The sequence below is a fragment of the Lampetra planeri genome, chromosome 4, assembly GCF_965212315.1.
Source record: "Lampetra planeri chromosome 4, kcLamPlan1.2.h2, whole genome shotgun sequence".
Lineage (NCBI taxonomy): Eukaryota > Metazoa > Chordata > Hyperoartia > Petromyzontiformes > Petromyzontidae > Lampetra > Lampetra planeri.
The window spans coordinates 29,361,704-29,388,034 of record NC_136110.1 but is presented as its reverse complement, the minus strand read 5'-3'; the positions used below and the strand labels follow the sequence as shown (position 1 = coordinate 29,388,034).

Genomic DNA, 26,331 nt, shown 5'->3' with positions numbered 1-26,331 from the left:
GCTGTGCAAAAAAAAATACGCGGAAAAAAACCGCGGGGATGTTACAAAAAAAAACTATTTTGTAAACCGCCCACTCGTGTCGGACGCCTCTTTGAAAGTCACGGTGGCCGAGGAACGATAGGATCTTTCCAGATGGCCTTGATTGGCAACGAAAATAGATTTTCGTTGCGATGTATGCGCGATATTCCACCGGTCAGGTGCGCATCTGCGTATTTGTCCAACGCAGCAGTGTTTTTTAAGACAGGGCCTTTAGCCAAGTCTGAGTGCAGTCAGGCCAGATTTAAGTTTGCAAATTCAATTTAGAGAGGATCAAGTGTCATCATGCAACAAAAAGATGTATTCTAGATTTGAAGCTTTCGTGACTGCAAGGATTCATACTCTTAGGTTTTTTCGGTAAAGTCACGTAGGTAAAAATAAATAATAAAAATAAAAATAATAGAAATAATAATAGAAATAAAAATTATAAATCAGATATTTATTTTTACCTACGTGACTTTACCGACAAAACCTAAGAGTAAAAAAAAGATGCTTCTTTTGTTTAAGGAACTGCTTTGTGACGTTGTTTATTAAGAAGCCACCATCTTGTTCTCACGTGAATTATGGGTCTTGAAATATTGAGAATTTTTTTTACCGAATTCCACCCCCCCCCCCCCAAAAGAATAACTCTTCTCGTGATTGTCATTGCCGACCCCTCGTATAGACTCTGATATTTCTTTCTTCTGACCTCATTACTCCAGCCCTAAAAGAAATGCACGCCAGTCAAGTTTGCTATTACATTGCGGTGAGTGTAGCGGCCTCTAGTGGCTGAAGAGGGCACGTAAATCCATAACATACGAGGTATGCAAATAAAATGTGTATTTATTCTGATGTGTGCGAATTTGAGGCACGTATCGTGGCTTTCAGGAATCGTTATTAACCCATGGGTTGATGTCCCTTTTCACACCCACGTATTACCATTTAAAAGAAAATATAAATGAAGACATTTATATTGGGGGTGGAGCAGTCATAGAGCGGTTCGTAATAATAATGACATTTTCCATAGCATCGTAACGTGGCAATTCATAACAGAGGCGCTGCATAGACGACGACAACATTAAACAATAGTTATTAGACCGTTGTAATTTTTTTTTGTGTTAAGTTTTTTCTCCTTCCCCCACACCTCCGAATAGCACGTTTGGCTACGTACGGGGCAAAATAAATTAACCATACATGCCTACGTGCTATTGAACAGTTAATGAGTGCTTACATGTGGTCAGCACGGTTGGCTACGTACGGCAAGGTTGTACGGTGTGAAAGAAGTTTAACGTGCATAGGTGTCATTGGACAATTAATGAGTGTTTACGTGTGGGAACCGCGTATTGTTGGGTTAACGATGGGTACTCCCATCGCTTCCAAGACCGCTAGCCAGCATACGTGCATGATAGGTAGATGTGGTGACACTTGTGGCTACATCGACGAGCCGGGTCTGTTTTGGACGAGTTTTCCAATGACGATCAGCAAACTCGGTGGCTCGCACGTGCAGCGGCAGACTGATGCGGCCACGGCGGCCGGCAAAAAGGTGCGCGGACAACCAAAGTTGTTTCTTTCGCCTTCGGAAACACACACACACATCTCGCCGTGCGTCCTCGACCTTCGGGTGACGTTCTGGACTCGTTGGCAGACGCCGGCACGCAGGACTCGGCTCGGTACTTGCGCGTGGGCCACCCTGTGCAGCGTCTTGCTGGCGATCAAGACGAAGTTCTTTTTTTTTTTCTTTAAACCGGCCTCGCTGCGGTGACCCCGCAAACCAACGTCGCTTTGTCTGCGCGGAAAGTCGCGAAACTCGGTCAAGCCTCTGACTGCCGCGGATCAACTTGAGCCGCGGGCTGTTCGTGACTTGGCCGTAGGCCAGGGGTCCCCAACCCCCGAGCCGCGGACCAGTCCCGGTCCGTGGCCTGTTAGGAACCGGGCCGCACAGCAGCAGCAGGAGGTGAGAGCGGTGAGTCCGCGCGTGGCCTGCTCATTATTTTATTATTCACCACTTTTGTCCGCGCCTCTTTCCCGCACTGCGCACTCGTCTCCGTGAAAAAAATTGTCTCCCACGAAACCGGTCTCTGGTGCCAGAAAAGTTGGACACCGCTGCCGTAGGCGGTCGAGAAGTTGTTTAGATGCCCTCGGCCGTCGTGAGTGGTTGCGGTAGTCGACACCCCCACCCCCTCCCCCAGAGAACACAAAGCTGTTAACCACAGTCTTGACGGCGTCACGGGGGCAACTCGTTTCGTGAAACTTTTGATTCCCCAGCAGCTGATGGAAGCTGACTTGCTGACTTACGTAGAGCTCGGAGCTCGAGTCGAGTGTTGCGCCAAGGTCACAGCCTGGCTCTGGCAGAACCAGGCTGTGATGGATGCGCCTCTGAACCATTTAGCAGGGCTGTGCTCAGTTTTTGTTGGTGATGTGCGGTGGTGCACCGTATGAAGTCGGTTTTTCGATGGGTTCGGTTTCATCCGTTTGGATTCCATCAATCGTCAATGCAGGAAACAAATGGCGCTGCACTGAATCGGAGTCAACTGAATTCCCACATAAACTAAACTGCTACTAAACTACCTTTATTTTAGCAGGCAAGGCTCACTGAGCTATGTAGCTCTTTTTCAGTAGAGACCTGGCCACACATGATAGCTCAACGAAGTGGCTTATGACGTGGAAACTTATAGCAGCCAAATACTTTAAACGCATATTCCTAAATGTGGAGGGTAAAAACCAGAGGACCCGGCGAAAAATCCATGCGACCATGGAGAGAGAGAGAGACATGGAATCTCCAAATATACAATGTCGAGATCGAAGCCACGACCTCCTGCATGCCAGGTGATGGAGTTAACATCCCACCACACCGCAGCATCCCACATAGTTACACTTATCAGCGTAGAAGTGTGAGCCCATGCCACGTCTTGACGCTACACTGCTGATGTCGGCGGTGTAGAGCAAGCAAAGCAGGGGGGCCCAGCACTGAGCCTTGCGGGGCTCCTGCGACCGACAGTGTGCCTTGGATTGCTGACCTTTGAAAAGAACAAATCGACTGCAGCCGGCCAGATTATAAACATAACCAGTGGAGCTCATACTCTTAGTTCTTTCGGTAAAGTCACGTAGGTAAAAAATGAAATTAAAATTAATTTTAAAAAAAATCACGACGTTTCGGAGGCAACACAAGCTTCCGTCTTCAGGTGAAACTGTCACAACAAATGGATGTCCAGACGAACGCCAGAGAGGCATGCAAGCAAGGTCTCGTGGTCGAGGATGGCAAACCCCTGCCGGGCCGGCAGATGGAGAAGGGCGAGCAACACGTGGTTGCCTCTGGCCGTGGCGTTAATCAGGTGAGCACGTACCTTGGCGAGAGCCGTCTCCGTCCAGTGGCACTCTCTGTCGGCAGGGAGTACGTGTGTTTGTGTGTGTGTTGAACTTTTTTCGCACCGCACGTAGCCAAACCGTGCTAATTGGAGGGTGTGGGGGAAAGGACAGCAAAGACACACACACGCACGAAAACCACGAGAAAAAATACGCGGTGGGAGAAGAAGATGGCCTCGACAAGATGAGCTCCGATCTGGCGATGCAGCGGCCGCTCCAAGAAAATCTTCGACTGCACCAAAAGATTCGCAACCGGTTCCCAAGATCGCCACGACGCCGTCAGCTAGCCCACGCTTGTACGTACGTACACTGAACTTCTTTCGCACCGTACGTAGTCGACCTTGCTCATCAGAAGGTGCGGGGGAAGGGACAACAAACCGAAGACAAAAAAGCAGTTCTCAAGGAATGAGTTTTCAATCTGGGTTTAAAAGTGCCATAGCTCCCAGTACCTTTCTAACATGGGAAGGCAGAGCACACGGCCGGTGCGTTGTGTGGAGTGAGAAGCGGGTCAACTTCAGCTCTGAATGGTGCGGCCTTGCCCATTTTCCGTCGCCGTGAACTTAACGAGGACCCCTGCACAAAGGCCTGGCCGTGGAGCGGCCGTGACGATACCGCTGATTCCCTGGTGGTGCCACACCTACTGCTCATTCCAAAACCGATGATACTGATGAGAATGCTGACGCTGAAACCGATGATACCGCCAATATTGCTGGAAATGGATGATATTGCCGATACTGCCATGGCCGACACCGAAGATGCTGCTGATACTGCTGATGGCGAGACTGATGATGATGATGCTGCTGATTCTGAAGCCACCGAAAACTGCTGTTGCAGATATACCGACGATGCTGGGGATATTCCTGGTGCGCATATCGATGATGCTGCCAGTACTGCCACCACTGAATCCGGTGATGCTTATAACACCCGCTGATGGCGGTGCTGATAATGACGTTGCCTATGATGACGATAGTGCTGCTGCTGATGATGATGAAGTGTATCGCCGTGTGAAACACGGGCGAGTCTGTGACGGTCTGTGAGGGTTTGTCACTGTGTGTCGTCTGTAAGAGTCACCACTGTCACAGACGTCCCCTGTCTGCGTTACACTTTTTGTGTCTTAGTTTGTTGTCCTTCCCCCGCATACCTCCGATGAGCACGGTTGGCTACGTACGGTGCGAAAGAAGTTCAACATACGCTGTTTTACTCACCGTCCCGAGGTTGATTCTCGGCCACAGCTAACATCAGGGGCAAGTGATACTGGTAGGAAACTCCTGGTTACACCAGCCCACAGGGGATTATTGTGTCCGTCCGTCCGTCGTGCATCCAAAAATCGGGCTGGGTGGAGAGGGGAGGGTGGAGAGGGGCTGGGTGGGGAGGGGAGGGTGGGGAGGGGCTGGTCACCCCGTGGTGCCCTTATAAAACTCAACGTTTAACCTACTCACGCCGGCTTGTGCCCGCCCTCACAGTCGGCCATATTTACGGAATACACCACGCCGCCGTTGACCCTGGCCATTGACCGAGCAACCCAACGTCACTACCAGCTCCCTCCGCAGGAATGTGTTATTTGAACCAGTCCTGGGTAACCCCATTCACTCACATGTACTGACCAGCGTGGTGAAGTATAGTCAAAAACAACCCCAATAGCGGATGTGGCCTGGGGAGGCCTTTATCCAGCTGTGCGGTAAATTAATGTTGTTATTAATGTGATCTTTATGACTATGTAATGAACGTAGATTGATTGAGACGTTGGTTGTTTGATTAAGTACCAAAAATATTTATATCTGAAAACACGCAGTGTATGTAAGTAAATCACTGACTGACAGCACACATTTAAATGTCTCAACGTTTAAACTGCAACGCCAAAACACAGCGGGTGTTAAACTGAGATTAGCGCAAAGCTAATTTTGAAGACGTTAATATCTAAAAGGCATTTTGCTTCCCCTAATGCGAGGTATTGCGGTGAAGATAACATGATGAATGGGCACTTTCCCACCCAATTGCCAGGCTTTCATCTTAATATCAGGTTGGGCATTTTGCAGGCCCCTGTGAATAAATGCTAATGCGGCAACCGGCTTGAGATTCGCCTTCAAAAACAAGCGAGATCCAAGCTGCGCATGGGCCAGGCCTGCGCCTGTCATGTCTACCCTTCAACAGATGTCTCAGTGACGGCCCCGTGGAGTCGATTCATGTTTTATCTGTGAGACGTGGTGTTCACAGTTGGGGCAGTAAGCACATTGGACTTGTAATCCAGAGATCGCCGGTTCGATTCGTCGGTTGCAACTATTTGAGAGTTAATCAAATCCCGCCACCTCTGTCCACCCAGAATGTGTGAATGAGCACACCGCGATGAGTCGATCGTCAGGTTCGCGCGTGGTGGTGGGAGTAAAGTGTGGGTGGCTCCCACCTCTTCCAAGACGTATAGTCGGCATGGAAGAGTAGACCAAAGTACAATGTCGAGATGCTCACGCTAGAGCTCTAGTGGAGGCCCATCTATCAGCAATAATATAGGCAAATAATTGCACTGCTGCACCTTTACCACAAAATGTATTCACAAGGACGGTAGAGATTGAGCTTTTTGTGTTTTTCGTGGTGGGCTATGGAACATCCTTTTTTTTTAAAAGGGCTTCCTTGATAACCAGTTACTTAATCCCTTAATATGACCATGATTCACTTGGCCAAAATTTAAAAAAATTACTTTTTTTCATTTCAACCGGTAAGATGTGTAACCACCTCTTCGGAGGCAGTGAACACACGTTCACTACTTTTAACAATTTTTTATCTTACCAGCTAAGGCCCACTGAGCTATTTATCTCTTTTTCAGAAGCGACCCGGCCACATATAGCTCAACGAAGTGGCTTATCATGTGGAAATCATAGCAGCCAATACTCTAAACGCATGTTTCTAAATGTGGAGGGGAAAACCAGAGGACCCGGAGAAAAATCCACGTGGCCACGGGCGTCAGGGTCGGGATAGAACCCACGACCTCCTGCATACAAGACGAGGTAGTTAACATCTCGCCACGTATGTGAGCTTAAGCTCACTTTCATTCCTGGCTATGGTTAATGGTGGAGCCAAGATTTTCAGGTAGGGGGGGGCAACCCCTCCAGCAATGAAAAATTATAGGAGTTGTTAGTAAGTAAGGACTTGTCCCTTGCTTTTTATTCGACGCGTGTGCGGTGATGGCGCAGCTATCGGTCGAGGGTCGAATTCGAACCGCGTCGTGTGATCGGCATCGCGCTCGCTGAAGGTGAATGCCTTCAGGGAAGTCGTATACTGTATACGCAACTGCGCACAATTCTGTGAGTCACTTATAACCGCTTTGCCGTTACTTATTGCCAATTATGGACTCAGACTATTGTCCCATCATCTCATAGAGTCCCTTGCACGTGATAATATGCTACACAGTGGCAGTGGGGGTCGCAAAATGCCAATTTATTACTAATAAACCCCAATGATCCGATCGAAATTAGGGATTTTTATCGGATCATTGGGGGGGGGGGGCACGTGCCACCCCCCCCCCCCCCTTTTGATAGCCGTAATCCAAATTTGCCAAATATTTGTTTGTTTCCATAAAAAAATAACCCTCAAATTACTCGTTTGGGATTACACGTCGCAATCATTGCCCTCCCCCCCCAGTGTCGCAAGTCACCTTGGGCTGCACAGGGACAAGCTGCCATTAAGAGGTCGCTCGACTAAGCAATAAACATTGCGGGGTTTTTTTTTTGGTTTTAATATAAACACTCCGAGACCTTTAATTACGTTGCGGGCACAATATAAATGTAAGAAGTATGATTATATTATTATTATAATATTACGCATCACTGACCAACAGATACATGCTCCACAATGTTGGAAGGGGAATTCCTGCAGCTATGCTGCTCTTAACGTTGGCTTTCTGATTATTGCATGTTTGCACTGGAATTTTTGATTCACGTGTATCGATGTCGCTGTTAAAACTAACACGTAGAGCTTACTTTCACCTGTACCTAACGTTTTCTGGCACCACTTGTTGTCATATTATATTTGATTTGTGTTTTTTTGGTATTCATGTGTGTTTGATTTATGACCAGAACCGGCCCTAGACCTTTGGGGGCCCTAAGCAAAATTTGGTTGGAGGCCCCTTTGATGTATGATTTTTTTCACCCACTAGCTAGCAGTGACTCTAGGGGGCCCTCTGCTGGCCACGGGGCCCTTTGCAATTGCAAGGGTCGCTTAGTGGCTGGGTCGGCTCTGTTTATGACCATCAAATACGTTGTTTGTTAGTTGTGTAATGTTCCTTTAGGACCCTGTACTCATTCTCTGCGATATGTTGATTATTTGTCTTTTTCTTTTCTTGTTGCTGTGCCCTGGCACCACGGATCTCCCTTGTAAAATATCCAGGCAAAGAAGAAATCGAATCAACTCATACTCAAAACTCCATAAGGCATTATTAACGCTAAACGTTTAATGTATGTATGTTAAACTTATTTCGCACCGCACGTAGCTAGCCATGCGAATCGGAGGTGTGGGGGAAGGACAACAAACTAAACACAAAAAGTAGTTGCAAAGGAATGTGTTTTCAATGTAGATTTAAAAGTGCATAGCTCCGGTGGCTTCATAATATCAGAAGGAAGAACATTCCAGACGGCCGCGGAAGCACACGTCGAAGCGCGCGATGCGGTGGAAAGTACTTAAGTCAGGTTCCAAGAGGCTCGTGCAATAACACCGAACACTGAGAATCTGGCACTGTTTACTACTGAATAATTTGGTGTGTGTACTGCGTCGAGATGTACTGCATGTGCCGTGACTGATCACGTCGGCGTCCTGGTTTAAGTAATGAATCTAAATATGAAACGGTGAAAATGAAAGCGTCATTTTTGGCGGAGTCGCATGAGGTGTGATGTCACAACATCCCACGTGCTCTTGCAGTTGTGACAATAGATGTTCCTTATTGTAATGGATGTTGCAATTAAGAACACGGGGAATCTGTGAAGACCAATGTAATTGCCTTCAATTGTAGAATGTAAAAGGTGGAGCTTCTGTAACTGCCTGCTCACGCACCTACTGACAAAAGGGACTCCCCTCTCGAGGATATTTGGCCTACTCTTCCAAGCGACCTTCAAATGCAGATATGTTAATTGCCCTAGGCAGAGCCGATTTAATTGTTGGTAGCCAAAATGGTTTTCAGAAGAAAAACACCAAAAGTGGACGTTGAAGAAACGTCACTTTTTCTGGGTCTCTTAAACGCCAAAGAAGGCACGGTCAAGCGTGAAAGTCATAGGCAGCTCAGTGCATATTGGGGCCGAAGAATCAGCTGTCTTCTCTGCCACAAACATGGATATGTCCGTTGAGCCAACCTGTTCATCGACCACTGTACACGTGTATGCACGGCCGGGTTTTCAATCCACTGCTGGATGAGGGCCTTCCCCCACGCCGTGCAGGGCGTGAAGGTCCTTTGCTAAAACTTCACCACGCTGGTCAATGCGGGTGGGTGAAGGTGTTGAGAGTGCCGGAGAGCAATGGACTTTGCTTCGCTGCACTCTTCCGCCAACAGCACCTATAACACCTTTGTGCACGGCGGTCACACATCTAAGCACTATCCAGGCACTGTCCAGCCTCAACTGTCCAGATTTGATGAGATTGGGCAGATTCGCGGAGGTTTGGTCGATGGCTCACCAACCGTTAAATGAATGAAATAATAAATAGATAATGAAACGTTGTCTGTTTGACTAAAAACTATAAACGATTAAATAACGTTTTGTTCCCAACGGCCTGTGTGGTCTTCTTGGCCAATATATTTTTTTTCCAGCAGAGATTACAATTAAGCAAGGAAACTCTGTATTGGTTTTCACTGTTGTTATATTCATCAGCAGACTGTGTCCTGTTAAATGCCACTACTAGATCTCGTGGTGTTTTAGATCAAAGTAGAGCGGAGACTATTCGTCAGTTGCGTCGATTAATCGGCTGAAAATTGTAATCGGCCACTGTCTTTTTTTGCGGTCGATTACTTGAGCCCTTTTACGTAGGGGGTGTCCTGCTTGCCTCCTGAAGGCAGGCAACCCCCTGCGTAGAAGCCACGCCCAGCTCAACGTGAATGATGATGTCCATGACATCACCACAGCCCGCCCATCACTTTCCAATGACACACGTGGAAACAGCAGTGAGAGCCCCCCCCCATCCCCAATTCTCTCAATGTTATCTGATTAGTCGAGTACCCAAACCGATAATAATTAGTCGAGTAATTGATCAAATACATTCTTGGATAGCCCAGCTTGAGACAAGATCCTTCACAAATACAGTGGAGCCATTCTACCCAGTGCAGCAAAGTGTTTGCATGCTGCCCACAAGAAATCAATGATCCCGGTTTACACATTTTTTTAAATTTTATTTCACACCCAAAGGGATAAAATACCTGCTTTTCTGACGTCTTCTGGACACGGCCATGATGAACCGTTTGTTGAGGAAATCATTTTTGGTGGATCACAATGGCCAATACAGCGTTTGATATGTGTGTGTTGTTTTCTTTGCGATATTTCACCCCATTGGAATTGTTTGTGCCCACTTGATCGGTTTGTTCCAACAAAGTCCGCGCTCAGATCAGAGCACAGAGCCGAAGCCGACAACGCGGAGATCCTGGCTTGGGATCTGGGTTTCAGTGACTGTCGAGTTAACCGGGGTTCTCTCGTGTTTACTAAATTGATGGTCTAAGCCCTCTTACCGATTATCAGCATGGGCTTAAGCTCATATATGTGGGGCCTTGAATACACACAGATCCCTTTATATTTGGAGTTTGCACGTTTTTCCCCCCGTGGTCGCGTGGATTATTCTCCCGGTCCTCCGGTTTTTCCCTCCACATTTAGAAACATGCGTTTATGGTATGTGGCTGCTATAAATTCCCACATGATAAGCCACTTTGTTGACCTATCATATGTGGCCAGGTCACTTCTGAAAAAGAGCTAAATAGCTCATTGGGCCTTACCTGGTAAAATGAGAATAGTTTATAGTTTTAGTGTATAATTCTAGATTTGAAGCTTTCGTGACTGCAATGATTCATATTCTTGGGTTTTACCGAAAAAACCCAAGAATTTTAGTGTATAGTTTGAAATGTGCTGCAACTTACGCATTAATAACAGGTTACTTGAAGGGACCTCAGGTTCTTTGATATCTCCTTCTGCATGCCATTCTGTGGACGAGGCCATGCACTCCTCTGAGAGAGTACTGAATTGATGAATCATCGTTTCATGATAGCTCGGTGAAAAAAAGAAATGTGTAGAGAACAAAGAAAACAATAAAACAACATTTGAAAGGGACACAGGAAGAGCTGCACTTCGTTCGGTTGAGGCGTGTGCACGCTGGATCATTCACGTGCGTGGCCAATCTGCATTTTCAGGGCGACGCTGGACCAAGGGGACTTCCCGGATTGCCAGGCACGGTGAGTTTGTCCCCTAAACTTCTCAATTCCTCACGCTGCCGCTCGGTGGAAATTGAAACTCCGCAGCCGGCGATTCAATTCACTTCACAGCAAAATAAATCCTACGGTGCGAGAGCAAAACTTTGCGGGCTTTTTATTTTTTCTGAGCGCGTTCAATGTAAATGTGAAATGGAAAGCTTTAGTGCAACGCGGTGTTCTGACTCTTAATTTGTTTAAGCGCCGCAACCGAATTTCCGATGTGAGAGCCGTACGAGTTTTGCCGTGGCCGCTTCAAGCGCGTGTCCAAAAATTTAATGCGCTTCCGCGTCGGAGCTGAACGCTGAACACGCGCACAACATTTTTTTTGTTTTCTCACGCTTCTGTTTTTTCGCGCGCAGGACACTCAAACCTCTGTGGTCCAAGAACCTGGAATTGCGGTAAGTGGCAAGCAGCCCCCCCCTCCCCCACCATCATTTCCAGGCTTATTTGTCCGCAGGAATTGCTCAACTTCTTCCTTTCAATTGTCGACGACGCCGGGCGTCTATTAAAAAGGTACCGGGAGCGGCGTTCGATGTTTACTCCTCAGCGGGGAGCAAAATGAGTCGCGTGGCCCGCAAATAGGTAAATGATTGATCGTTCTCCACGAGGCCGAACATTGCATCGCCCGAGGGCGCTTTCGCATGGGCAACCGAAAAATAATGAACTCTGCCGGATCATTTGAATACTCGTTGTGGGAGTAAAAAATAAACCCGAAACGGATTATTACTAGCACGTAGGTTTTCGCGACCAATATCATTCATAATAGAGGGTTTTTTTGGGTTAGATCGCGTAAATGTATAAATGTGTCGTTAAAACCCCCCACCACCCGACACAGCCAACTAGTAAGGGTTGTCACGTTAACAGAACGTGCCAATTCGTCACTAGCACAGCACTAACCGGTGTGTTTGGAGAGCCAAGCCACAACATTCACAATCTGAGTACCAGATTGTAAATGTTGTTGCTTGGCTGTGTCAGGTGATGGCGGATTTTAACGACATATTTATATATTTACGTGATCTAACCCCCAAAAACAAACCTCTATTATGGACGTAGTATTATTATTATTGTCGCAAAGCGCCTGCGATGCTTTTAATCTGTTGAAAGCTCTCGTCGCGCTTTGTGGAGTTGTTCCGTGGTCAATCTCTGCGGACGTGGTGGCTCGCGCGCTCCTCCGAGTGATATATTTTGCGCCGGTGGGAATGGTGGTGGTGGTGTGTGGGGGGATTTTTCGTGGACACGCCGCTGGGACCTCGGTGGGGGGGGGTGGTTGAGTTTGTTCTCATGGAACACACGCCAGCTTCGCCGTTTGGCTGCGTATCTCCCCCCCCCCCCCCACCTCGAGAAATTAATGCACTTCTTCCACACCGGCGTTTAATCTAATTTACGCAATTTGCATGTTGGTGAAGTGCACGCCATTCTCCGTTTGGAACATGGCCGTGCTATTGCTTCTGCTTTGCGACACACGCACGCACAAAAACACAAAGACAAAGATCCCCCCTGTTCAGCCTTAACAGACTGTTGAGAGCAAGTGATGTTAGCGGGCAGCTATGAGGGGGTGGGTGGCTAGCAACACGCCCGGCCGCCTTTGTCTCCCCAGTGGCGATGTTTACACACTGAGCAAGGTACTCATTTGAGGCTGGGTCGAACTAGGTGAGGCCCATGACCGTATCAGATAATCCTCACTGGTGGGAATTGAACTTTGGTTGTCCGGGTTCGTAGCGCAGCGCGCTAACCGCTACACGACTGCTCCCCACACACTCAACCACACACAGACACACAATGCGCACACGTTCACACAATGCATAAATGCATACACACGCACACACACTTCACGCTATGCGCTTGCACGACTCGGCAGGTGCATGACTGCTATTAACTGTGTTTTGGACACACGCAACAACGCACTTCAGCATGCACTCTTTGATGCGTGCACACACTCACAAAGGTGTAAGTGCACGCGATTCTCCACTTGGAACATGTCTGCGGGATTATGTTTGTATTAATTGTCTTGCACACAACAACACACACACATTTTCACTGTACGCTTGTTACATGTACACCACTCATGCACACGTACATACGCACGGACGTGTGTGCTCACAGGGCTTGCCAGGTGAGAGAGGAGAGAAGGGGGACCGGGGCCTCCCTGGAGAAAATGTGCGTAACCCCCTTTCCCGGAGCATGTGATGGGAAATGTCATACACGGCGAAAGAAATTTGGCGGTGTGGATTTCGGAGCGCAGAATTGATCTGCTCTATATTGGGTTTTCCGCTGCGTCTCAATTCTATCACTGACCACACATTTCCACAGTTGTTTTTCTTGCTTAAAATGTAATCTTCTCTTTTTTTTGAGGGGGGGGAGTGTTTGGATTCAACAAAAAACATCCAATCGGAGATGTTCCTCTTGCAACAGATGTTATGGGTTGGCCTGGGCAGTTTTTTTTTTTTGCCCACTGCCGTCGTGAAATGAAAATCATAAATAGCATTTCGTGCCCGCTTGCGTCTGAGCTTTGCATCCCGTGTCTCCCAAAGTCAGGGGATGGCTTCCCAAACCTACCCCGTCCCCCCTTGCCCCCACCCCCAAGTCTTCACGATCCGTCAACTCCTCCACGTTGTATCGTCCGTGCGCGCGCCGACAATTCCCCCCCCACCACCCCCGTCCATTCTAACGCAGATTAATCCATTGTGTCGCAATCGCCCCCACGAAAAATGTAAAACCTTCCCAAGTCGGCGGTGAGTGACACACACACACACCGCCGACGTTTGGTGAAGGCCCACGCCGGGTCTCCAAATTTGAGCGTCGTGTTTATTTGCATTTTAAAAGCAGACGTTGGCCTGGCCGCTGTGCGCGGGGCTCTGACGGCCCCGTTTAACCGCCGGTAAAATGCAAGTCGCGACATCCCGATTCTTTGGAAACGTCACGCGGTTGGCAGCTCATGGACGTTTCAATTTTTTTTTTTGCCAACAAGAGTTATCGCAGCCGAGAGCCCAACGTTTGATATTTTATCTGTGATTGAAACGCTGTCCTCGCCCTGTCCTTTTCATTTTGGCTGCTTTTTTTTTCTTCCCGAGGGCACGTCCTGTTATAAGCACGCATTGCTTGCAACCCGGCCAGCACTAATGTTTTGACAGCGTGCTTGTTTATTTTGTGGGGGGGGGGGGGCAGCTGCTGTCTTTGGTTGCGAGGTTGCTTCAGTCCACTAACAGATTGCTTGCAGTTTCGAGGCAATTAGGTCCATGGGCGTTTGATGAAGTGTTGAGATTCAGAGGCTGCTGGAATCCTCGAGTGTTTGATCCTCAACAGCGAAACTAATGCACAGGGCATCCCTCTATTTTCTTTCAATAAGTTGTGAAGGGGCCCTGTTGAAGCTTGCTTAAGCACGGAAAGGATTTATTTTCGTGGAAAGATTAACTGTTATAGTGTTGATTTTGTATGTGTTCGGATTTAAAGGGTGTTCCTATTTTTGCATAATTTTCTTCATCCTTGTAAATTCCAAGTGAAAAGCGGGTGAGATTTCAAATATTTCATATGAAAAGATTAAAATATGCAATGGAGTTTAAATTTATATAGTTTCTAAATGCAATCACATCTCAATACATTGACACTGAAGATATATCCGTACATGTTTTGTCCTGACATTTTTAATATATGTAAATAATTGAATCTACAAATATGAAGAAACATGAAAATCTAATTAAAAAACGAATACGTTCAGTGCAGTCAAATGAAGATTCATTTGCGCAATACAAAAATAAGATATATAAATGTACTAATGTATCCATTTAAAGTGCAGTACAGTGTCAGTGCGGTGGAATAACGGCAAAAGTAGCTTGTGGCCCTGTACCATAAATCGGTCCCAACCTCTATTTGATACCTGGGCACGGTTACCATCAGTCGTGATTGATTATCTGAGCTCTCGTGGACCTCCCTTCCTTCGCTAACCTGCACTGGCTCAGAACGGTGAAGTATGGTCAAACAATAAAACATGAGCGACACAGCGTGGGGATGCCTTCATCCAGGCAGTATGCTTACAAAGGGCTCTAAATTACGAATCCAGACGCACCGGGGTAGATCATATTTCGTCAGCTGAGCATATAAATCGGCGTCATTGTCTTTTGTCCCATTAATTCCGTGTGATAATCCACATTTTTGGAGCCTGACAAAAAAAAAAGTACCGCATCATTTCTCCTGGGCTGTCAAAAATGTACAACCTAGTTTTACACACATGTCTGTATGCTTACCCTGTCACAAATTGCAACGCTGGTAAGTTTTGAAAATGGGGCCGTTACCATTTGTACAGCTTTAGCCTTCGCTTCATCGCCCTGTTTCTCCGTGTCGTGTTTCGTGCCACAGGGTGCGACGGGCAAACGAGGAAACCCCGGCCCTCCTGGCCCCGTGGGCCCAAAGGTGAGTGACCAGAAATCACCACAACCATTTTCCACCGAACCGATTGCATTGCTGCGTGGGGGACAAGTGAAGCAATCCCTGGCTTGCAGTGCCACCCAGTGGCACGTATCACTCGCTGCAGCAGCGAAGCCTCGTGCAACGGACAGAGAGAGAGAGAGCGCACGCACACGTACGCGACCTTGCGAGTAATAACAACGCAACTGATGTGCTTTCGGATTGCGCCGCGTGCGCAACCTGAAAACGCATTCGAGAGCTATATTAGAGAGCTGTAGAAAACGAACTGAACTAGTATCTATTTAAAGCTTTCGTGACTGCAGGGATTCATCTTCTTGGTTCTTTCGGTAAAGTCACTTGACAGAGCTGTTCTCCACCTGAAGACGGCTGCTTGCGTAGTGGCCGAAACGTCGTGAGAATTATTTTATTATCTTTTTTTTCCTTCTACGTGACTTTACCGAAAGAACAAAGAAGATGAACTAGTATCGCAATACAACTGATTTCTGCATCGCGCCTCGGTGTGCGTCCACGTTGCAAGATGCTGTACAGAAACAGCGGGCATGTTTAAACCGAGGCTGTGAGTCACAGGCAGAGGAGAAAATCTTGAGCCCGTACTTGGGAACGGGGATAGGGAGTCAACAACACGCACGACTGTGAGAAAGGAGTTCCAGACAATGAGGGGGGGGGGGGGGGGCAGCAGGGGAGAGAATGCCCCAGACTTAAGTGGGCCGGACATCATTGGCAGAACCAGCGATGTAAACCCGCTAATGTGCACGCACGCACGCCGCAAAACGCGTTGTGGTTTAAGCTTCCATTTATAAAATAAGCGGGAGCAAGAGCAAAGTAAACACCGGGTTCACTCGCACGGGCAACAATGGGGGCGAATATAAACGTACCTTCGTTTATTTGTGAATGGCTTTTTTTTTTTATCCGTTCCGCAGGGTGAGAAGGGTGAAGTTGGTGTTATTGGACTTCCTGGAGACAGGGGATTTGCCGTAAGTGTTACCCAAACACTGATTCTCATAAGGTAAATGTACGGACGGGAACAGTGGAGACCCTTGGTCGAGATATTCATTTGTTCATTTGACCCTTCGCTTTTCGTTCACAGGGACCTCCGGGAGTTCCTGGCCTAGTTGGGCCCCCTGGTTCACCCGGACCCATCGTAAGTGGCCCCCGGGACCCATGGGCTGCACCTTGCCTTGTTTGCCTTCTTCAGGGAGTCAAGAACGAAATATTACGGGGCTCCCCAAAGTCTTTTTGGGGGGTGGGGGGGAGGTTGGGGGGTTGCAGCACATTGGTCAGTTTCCCAAAGAAGCAAGCTCCCAGCACCTGGAGCAAAACGTCGAACGTCGTGCCGATCGATACGAGGCACACACCGCGAAAACAAATTGGAGATTTACACTTTTTTACTGATTGGCCGTGTCGGGTGGTGGAGGGTTACGACACATTTATAAATAACGCGATCTAAACCCAAAAACGTTGATTTTGCATGCACAGCACGACCGCGAGAACCCACAGAGATATATATTGTGTGCTCGATGAGTTTCACGCGGGTGACCTTGTGACCTTCTTGAGGAACTTTTACTGTTGATAATTAGTTGCTCCATTTATTCTGGGCGACCTAAACCGACTTCAGTCTCGAAGTGTTCTGAGTTCAGTATGTAATTTTATGATTTTAATTCTCATGATTCGATATTTTGCAGGGAGCCATTGGACCTCTTGGTCCACATGGCCTTGATGGGATGAAAGGTGAGAAGGTGAGTGGTGCTTTTTCAATTCAAATACATTATTTGGAAATCAATTAAGCTGGTTATGAAATGTGTGATGTCGAGCAAATGTATCATGCGGTGTGGTTGCTGACACGTTTTAATGTAAGGCAATCGTCTGAAATGCATCTTGGGAACTAACCAGGCTTGTGCCTGGTTAGTATTATTGCTTGGGTGACCACCAGGGCTTGCTATAGGTGTTGTAAGCTTGTTGTAGACACAAAATGCCGGTGCCGAGTGTCACCTCTTCGCGTGATGTAAGTTTTTTCACTGGCTATTGCAGTGTTTAGCCTAAATGCCAAACACTCAGTAGGATATTGGACGAACATCCCAGTTTCGTAAAGTGGATAAAGATAAAAGTACAGCCCTACCACAGCTGGCAGAATTGTCTCCACTTGTAGGAGTGGTAGAGAGACCCTCTAGAGATGTATTAGCCCTGCTTTTCCACGCAGGCTAGATGTTATTGGAATAAATGGCAGTACTTACACTTCAACCAACCAAACGTGACCTGCCGATCGACTAACTGCGATGCACCCATTTATTTTGTCTCTGGGTGAAGAGAGGCGAGCGGATTTTAAGAAACTTGCTCCATTGTTTCAATTTCATCACCGAGATATTGAACCCGGTGACCTGTGCATTGCCAGTCCAGGATGCTAACTATTACACCACAGCAGCATCCAGGTTCCAGGTTGAGTCGCCTTCTAATAAAATGGGCCTTTGAGTCTTTCCGCGGTAAACAATTGCCATTGTTATTATTATTGTTCTGTGTTTGCTCTTTGCAGGGCAACGATGGGCTGCCCGGTGGGCAGGGGATGCCAGGTCCTCAGGGGCCTCCTGGCACCCCAGGGGAGGTTGGGCAGCCGGGGCTGGGCAAGACCGGCGTGACGGTGAGAGCAGTCAGCCGTGGATCCACGGGGCAATCGGGGCCCTAAGCCAGGATAATGTTTAGGCCCCCTCTGAACCACGCCACGTGGCCACAGGCCGTGCACCCAGACACCGAACACCCAAGCTACTGGGCAATCGGCAGTGTTAACGAAATGAGTGACGATGTTATTCATCAACTGAGCGGTTTTTGACTTGAGTCAGCGATGACTGTGAGCGGACAAAAATCATTGAGCGAGAGATGATGACGACGAAGTCCCGCCAAGCATGTCTGGCTACGACGAGACGGAATTTACGAGTTGTTAGAGACCACGTTGCTCTGTGGAAGGCCAAGCATGGTATTCAACTGTGTACATATGAACAAATATTTACTGAGTTCACTGATTGGCTGACATCTTAATATTTTGGTGGCGGGGGGGGGGGGGAATACATGCCCACACAAACATTTAATAACAGAGAGTGGACTAAAATTTCTACTCCTTCAGTCGACTAGACCAAGATAATGACTCGATGAAATTCACATACTGAGACTTGGCTAAAATTCCATAGTTTGTCTTTGACAAGATTAAGACGATAACTAATATAAAATGCAAATAAATCGGACTCAACTAATCAGATATTTTGCCGATGGGGCATGCGAAGACCCTGGGTTCATTGGGCAGAGGCTTTTTAGCCATTTTCACGTGAGCCCCTTTGGAAGCCAGACGCTGCGAATTTGTCGACTTACTCACATTTGAGCTCTCCGTTCTCATTTATTCTGAATATTGTTGGTACGGTTTTGCTTTTGAACGTTATGCTTTGCTTTGCAATCACGTTCTTGATATCAAATAATCATTTGTTTTGGCATCTTCAGATGTACAGCAAGGGAGGTGTAATATACAGAACTGCTTTTTGTGTTTAGTTTGTTGTCCTTCCCCTGCACCTCCGATTAGCTCGGTTGGATACAAATGGTGCGTACGTAGTTCAACATACATATATACATCATAAATAATTATGTTGATGGTGATGATTATAATCATGCTTTAATGACGTAAGCCTCAACAAATTCATCACCAAATAATTTATTTAATGACATTATTATCTTTTGCTGAAATCTAGTGGGACATCGATTCATCAATTGAAGTTTATTTCAAGCCCACGAAGCATGCATCGATTTGCACGTGAAACAATTGACGCGTTTCGAGTCACACATGTCGCATGCTCACGTCGTTTACAAGACCACTCCAGTGCAGCCACAAGTGACCGCGACGGTCACCTCGGCGAAATACGGATATATTCCCGAGTTAAAATCGTTGTTTTGAACCTCCGACAATTCGTTAATTTGACGGACTTGTGCATCGTTACACCTCTGCTCGTAACGCACATGACCTCAGTGTTGATTTTCATTTTTTTGTGTTCCCCAGGGTGACCCAGGCAGAGCAGGGCCTTCTGGACCACCAGGCCCCTCTGTAAGTCACAGACACAAAGCCACATTATCATTCTTACTTTTCTTACGAAAGCAATGTGGTTTGTTTTTTTTAACATCAAGGGGGAAACGAGAGTGCAATCTAATGCTTCCAGACAGATGCGAGCTTAGAGTCGCAAGGAATTGCACGTGCAGGACTGAGTAGAAACTTATAGATATCAAAATATCTGAGTCTGGATCCTGTCTGTTGGGTTGAGGGTATTTTGGGTACAAGAAAATGTTTTGAGACTTCTAGATCATTAATGGCCTGGTCCCTCTTTTTCCCGTTTTTTCATTGAGGTCTCACAAACTAATACATTGTATATACATTAAGTGGACACCCAAAATCCCCTGCCACGGTAATTCCACCAGGTCTCCACTGCCCCTTCTAATAATGTTCACGATCAATGTCCGAGCCACCAAAATCACACGGACACTCTCCCTTGGTTGGATTTTCTTAACGTAAACTCGCATTTCTGCATGGCCATTCACAGAATCATATTAGTGTCATGTTTTCATATTTATTAACTTATTCAGAAAGGAGTTGAACAAACACCCTCAGAAAAATAGGCTTGAGACTCGATGTGATTTTCTGGGTTAACGGATACATTGTATTTGCATGTCTTAGCTCATTGTCATATGGAAACATTTCCTGCTGTTCCACCATTTCGGCGGTTACAGCTTCTCATCGTTCCGAGATATTTTATTTGTGCGAAACCACTGCTCTCAACCACTGCCGCCGACGGTCAAATGCATTGTTTCTTATTCGTCTTTTTTGTCCGCTCTGATTTTTACGAGATGCACTGCACCTTCTCCTGTTGCTCGGCAGGGCGAGAGAGGCTTGGCAGGTCCCATCGGCCTCCCTGGTGAGAGAGGACTACCTGGGATAGGTGCCCCTGGACCTCCGGTGAGACACACACTCCTCTCCCCTGCCTTCCCCCGTTTCCCTCCTCGCATCAATCATCGCTCGGCGACTGCCGCTCAGCTCTCCCGAGCCTCTGGGTGGCCCAGGAATGAGGCAATCACTACGGGCGAATTCCAGCTACAATCTCCAACCTCCCCAAGCCGCATCGGAAGGGGAGGAGGAAGAAAAAAAAACCTCAAGGCATCCTTCACGGGGAGAGGTTAGGGCGTGGTGCTTGGGGTCTCGCGGTGCTCCTTGGAAGAGGCAAGCCATCATGTGTGGGCGTTACGGACAATTTTTCTCTCCGCGCCCTGTAATTTTTATCCCAAAATAAATAAAGTCGGGGGGGGCTCTGTGGGGGGGGGGGGGGCACGTCCCCGTGCAGTAGGAATTTCTGGGCTAAGCTGTTGCGTTTTGCTCCACCGCCATTGCCCTGTGATGTGCATCCTTTTTCTACTAAAACAATGTCTGACTGGCAAGGTGGGCTGGTGGTTGAGTGGGCAGCTAAGAATTAAAAAGATGTTTTGAAGTTCAAATCCTGATTTGGAGGTTGATTCAGCCTGTAAACCCGCTTGGGGGGGCGGGTGGGTCTATGAAATTATTTACCACTTTGTGGGAAAGTCAGCAGTTGTTTTTCTATGGATAGACTTAGCCTTCCATAGGAATGTGGAATTGTCACCACTAGCTCATGGCTGCAAACACCAAATGAGCACCACCTCAATGCCCTTTTTGGTTCAGGAAATCACTTTTTTTTTTACTTTTTTTAAGGGCTGTTCGGGAATCTGCCTTTCCATTTGGCTTAGAGGGGCATTACCATGAGACTCTATTCCGAGCGTTTCATCAGTACGGTGCCGAGGTGGGGGGGAGGGGTGGGGGGCATATCCGCAGGCCAACAGCTCAACCTGAGCAGGCGTGGGATGTTTTTAATCGTCGCTTTCTCTCTTCGCTTTCCATGTAATTTTCCTCGATGTGTTTGTTGATGCCGACTGAAAAAGGAGTGCGCATTTGGACCCTGCGAGGGCGCGTGGCAGCTGCAGAGCGCGCGGGGCGGGGGGGGCGGAGGTTAGGTGGGGGGGCTGTGACCTCGCTCCGCACGCCACTGATTGCAGAGATTGGATCTCATGCACGGTCACTCCACCCCCTGCCCCCCCCCCCCCCGTATCAGATGGAGCCGCCGAACCCCCGCCAGCAGATAAACCCCGACACGTGCCCAGCGAGGACCGCGCAAATGCACTACGAGGCTTAAGGAAAATGCAAAGAGATGCTCTCGAGCCAAATGCAAAGTTAATGTAAATCAGTGAATTAGATCCACTTATGCATTAAAGAGCCATTACCGACCACATTCATCTGCATGGCCCTAATGTGCATGGCATGGGACGCCGACTACGAAACGCACTTACGAGCATTAATGATTAAAAGTGTACATGAAGTAGTAATCCGAAGCTTACATTTTTTTACTTTCCTCCCTTCACTGAAGATTAAAAGCTTTTGCAGGCACCTGCCTCTCGCCAAGAGGACATCAGGCAGTGGCGGTGCTGGCTCCTTGGGGTGGCCCAAAGCAGAAATTATTCTTTTTACATTTTCGATGCTCCCTCCAAACATCCGCCCCAACCCCTTTCAACTTTTAAACTCCTAGCGATTTGTCGGATGTGATGTAAACAATCGGTAGAGATGTGGGGGGATGAGAGAAGAGAGCTGCGGAAGAGACGTGTTCAGTTAATTGGCTATTTAAGTTAGACTTGGGGCCCTCAGCTCTAGCTTAGCCATCAAACAAAGACGGTGATCACCGCATCGCGCGGTGCTTTCAGATCAAGTTCAGTTTCATTTATTTGGTATAGCCCTGTGAGCCATTCGGCTCTTGAATTGGGTGCAACCGCAACAAACAAAAACAAAAAATTAACAAAAAAACATCTTAAAGTGAATATGTGACTGAGTGCAAACAGAAAATCCAAGAAAAGACAACAAAATATTGCAGAAAAAAACACCGTACACCAACGCTGTGTGCAAAAATCCCAGTGGGATGCATGTCAAACAACCAACAACAACCACAAGACAACTTAGATTAAGGCCATCAGTCTAACTCTGTACTACAACAACACAAACATGGCTAAACCAATACACTTTTCGAAATCACCAAAATAAAGCCATGAAAGCAATGAAACAGTGATCACAGGAACTGTGACGGAATTTTTTGCGGCCATCTCGAACACTTCATCTTCCGATATTACGAGGCCATTGGAGCTACGCTCTTTTACATTTAAATTGAAAACTCATTTCTTTAGAACTGCTTTCTGTTTTTAGTGTGTTGTCCTTCCACCGCACCTCCGATTAGTACAGCTGGCTATGTACGGTGCGAGAGAAGTTCAGCGTACATACATATGCCAACGCCACCGCTGCCTCACAGATGCCAGACAGACACCTGCATCACACGTCTTGGCTGTCTATGATGAGTGCCTTGTGACGTCTAGAGTTGGAAAAGCTGCAACTGGGCATTCAGTGGGCAGGACATCACTTCCATTAGGACGGTGATGCTCGCAATATCCAAGCGCCAATGCTATCTCCACAGAAACCATGTGCTAGGTCAGTGCTTAGCTCTGTGTTCAGCAGATGACCTGTGATGCTCTGTCTAGACAGACATTGCAATTTCAAGATTCCCAAAATTGAGTCCTGTTAAGTCTTTTTTATTGGTGGAACGTTTAAATTTTATCGCTGCCCTCGAGAATATTTTTTTTGTCGTCACTATAATTCTGAATGTCAAAGTTCTGGCTGCAACCAAAATCACCCTGACCGCACCAGACATCAAGTTTCAAGTTTCAAGTTTAATTTATTAGGTATAGCCCTGTGAGCCATTCGGCTCTTGAATCGGGTGCAACCGCAACAAACAAAAAAACTAAAACATGAACAAGAAAACATCTTAAAGTTACGACACATTTATAAGTAACGCGATCTAACCCAAAAACGTTGATTATGAATAATATTGGTCGCGAAAGCCTACGTGTTAAACTAAGTAACTAGTAGATTGCAGTACAACATTTTTCTTTTTATGAATCTCTCTCTGTGCTGTGCTTTGAGATTCCCCCCCCCCCCATTTTCTCTGGGCATTGCAGTTTCTTCCCACATTAAATAAAAAAAACACCTTTATTGGATTTGGCCAAACATCCGAATGCAAGACCTTTCTCTCAAAGTCTTGACACCCAGTGAGGCTTCCATGGGTATGCACATGGGTATTATTAATGCTGTATTACTATGTTTGTGTTTGCGTGTCCCTAACAGGGTGAACGTGGAGATCCTGGACACGAAGGGCGTCAGGTAAACTCAATGAGTGTATAGGCAGATGATCGTGGATAAGTCACTTTAACACAACTGGTGGTCGTCAATGAAACAAACTACTAACTATTTAACAATTTTTATTTTACCAGGTAAGGCCCACTGAGCTATGTAGCTCTTTTTCACAAGCGACCTGGCCGCAAATGATAGCTCAACAAAGTGGCTTATCACGTGGAAATGTATAGCGGCCAAATTCTCAAAACGCACGTTGATTTTAAATGTGGAGGGAAAAACTGGAGGACCTGGAGAAAAATCCACGTGACCATGGGGAGACAGACATGCAAACTCCAAATATACAGCAGGCGTCATGGTCGGGATCAAACCCACGACCTCCTGTATACCAGGCGAGGTAGTTATGATCTCGCCACCATGGCACCGCTGGCTTTCATCACGTTCAATATGACTCCTCGGTCTCTGATATTTGGCAGTTGCTCAGCGTGGGGCGACAAGAAACAATGGATTGCATACGGAGTTGCCATTCAGTAGAAATGTCAAACTGAGATCCTGGCAACTTAATAAAATAACAATCTCTCCCCGCTGTTCAATAAACAATGGAGGTGATGAACCTGGCATCCTTGCTAGAATTCTATTACAACTGACCCTTTCAAATGTTAAAAGACTTAGGGCGGCCTTTTCAGTTAGTTTGTGTATCGAATACACAGATCTCATTCTTAAAAAAGAGATGCATGTCGGTGAATCTGTCCAGTACATATATGTTGACGTTCGAAATTAATTTAAAGCACCCTAAACATTGCAAATGCTGAGCTTCGTGTTACCATTGGATGTGGAGCTGAATCAGTGAGCGCTGGATTTTCCTGGGAGGTTCTGTCAGCCATGTCAAATATATTTAATGTGAATTTCATGGAAAACCATAAATCTTTCAATTAGCTGTATTGGACACAGCTGTCGAGGGAATAACAGTCCCAAACGAATAATTTTGCCACACATTGTGGAGTTTAAATTAATCCCTGTAATTAATCAGTGTAATTACCGGTAATATTTTTTTTTCTTCAAAAAAATGTTCATCATCAACAACAAAAAATACGACGATCAATCTTGCACAGGAATTACTTGATGGGTTTTTTTTTCATTTTTTTTCCGTGAAACTGATCGACGCGCGCGTACGTTTTACCAGCTCCGTTGACCGCAATAACTGGACAACCATTTCTGTTCCTTCAGGGACAGAGAGGCCCGCCGGGAGTTGCGGGCTCTCCAGGGATGGCAGGCCTCGACGTGAGTGGGAGGGAGGACACGATTTCCCAGCGCTAACTGGGACCGTGCAAGGGCACAACGCCTCATCAGCGACGCACCCATGGGGAAAATGTCTCTCGGGGGAGGGGGGGAGGGGTCACGCGTCACACCACCACAACCACCACGAGCCAAGCCGCCACGTTTTAAATTTCATTTTTTTCCATCAGGCTGGCCTTGCCTTGTTTGTCACGACCCAGGCCGTGGAAGAAAGTGGGGGCGGGGGGGGCGCCGCTCTTATTGGCCCCCATTACGCTGAAATTATGACGCTAATGTTGCCGCCTAAGGAGCGTGGGCCGTTTAAACGTAGCCCTCGGCGACCCGGTCGTGACCGTTAAAAAAAAAGATGCCGATGGCCCATCACGTTGGGGTTAAGCCCTCGGCCTTTCGAAGCGTCCCTGCTTGGCGTCGCAGTGACCGCGTGTAGAAATTGGCTCGCGCTCTCCGCCCGGCCGGAGTGCGATTCCGAGACCCAGCCGGTGCGCAGTTCGGCCGGGGCGCAGGGCTTCTCGCTGTCGAACAGCCAAACTCCTCCGTCCCCTCCTCCCCTCCCGTGCCGATATGAAGCTACAACAGCAGATAATTTTGTTCTCACCGGAACGCAGCCGCTTGTGTTGCGACCGAAACGTCGTGTTTTCTTTAATTATTTTTTCTACCTGCGTGACTTTACCGAAAGAACCAAAAAGTATGGATTCCTGCAGTCACGAAAGCTTCCAATCAAGTTAAGAACCACTGCTGTGGGTGCTTCTTTTAATATTTGGCGCTCCCAACTATTTATTACCGCCCGACTGGTGTGGATGACCCTTCCGTTATCAGTTTCGCTGCAATACTCGGCAAACATTGTACCCTTACCCCTCGTACGAGTTCCTAAAAGTTTACGTTGGATTGACCGCTCGCAACTCACCGATTTCGTGCGACTGCGTCTAATTTGCGGCGGAACGTTGTGGGGTGTAATAACGGTTAGCACGCTGGGCTTGCGATCCAGAGTCCGCCGGTTTGTCTTTCCGGCATTTCATGAATCCCCTCCACCTCTGTCCACCCTGCCGTATAAATAAATACGACCAAAGTCTTTCGGCGGATCATGTGTGGCGGGGTAAAGTGTAGCTTTTGCTGCCCCTTCGGAGACCCCTGGCCATCGTGGCTCAAATAGCCACATACTCTCTCGACTCTCTATAAAACTGTCGAATTGAAGTTGTTCTGTTTGCAGTGGCATCAGCAAGCAATCGCAGGGCTGCACCTTTAACAATACGATTGCAAGCTGGGGTAATGGAGTGGCTAAATACAACTGCGTCGCATGATACTGCATCGCTATGTACTTAATTGGAGTACAAACCTCTCAACTTTGTGTGAAGACGTAAATCGGCCAAAGCTGATTATGTTATTAATCGCTAAGTATCGGCATGTTTCCGAGCATTGAAACTTTTCTTTATAGTTAAATTGTTTTAATTAGTTAGAAAAACTAAAGAAACGTTTCATAATTGATGTTTTGAGTCAGATCGCGTGAACAAAGTGTGCATCGTAAACCCTCCGTCGCCCGACACCGCTAAAGTCACGT

At 47.2% G+C, this 26,331-nt stretch overlaps 1 protein-coding gene across 2 annotated transcripts in view; it reads left to right on the top strand.

Moving 5' to 3' along the window:
* Positions 1-26,331, top strand: part of COL22A1 (collagen type XXII alpha 1 chain) — a 167,115-nt gene that overhangs the window by 104,890 nt on the left and 35,894 nt on the right. For both annotated transcript variants that reach the window (XM_078593716.1, XM_078593715.1), the window contains 12 exons: positions 10,745-10,786; positions 11,164-11,202; positions 12,908-12,961; positions 15,158-15,211; positions 16,147-16,200; positions 16,314-16,367; positions 16,909-16,962; positions 17,754-17,858; positions 19,257-19,301; positions 20,127-20,204; positions 23,475-23,510; positions 24,708-24,761. In XM_078593716.1, coding sequence (XP_078449842.1) covers positions 10,745-10,786; positions 11,164-11,202; positions 12,908-12,961; positions 15,158-15,211; positions 16,147-16,200; positions 16,314-16,367; positions 16,909-16,962; positions 17,754-17,858; positions 19,257-19,301; positions 20,127-20,204; positions 23,475-23,510; positions 24,708-24,761 — 669 coding nt within the window. The remainder of the gene's footprint in view (positions 1-10,744; positions 10,787-11,163; positions 11,203-12,907; positions 12,962-15,157; positions 15,212-16,146; positions 16,201-16,313; positions 16,368-16,908; positions 16,963-17,753; positions 17,859-19,256; positions 19,302-20,126; positions 20,205-23,474; positions 23,511-24,707; positions 24,762-26,331) is intronic.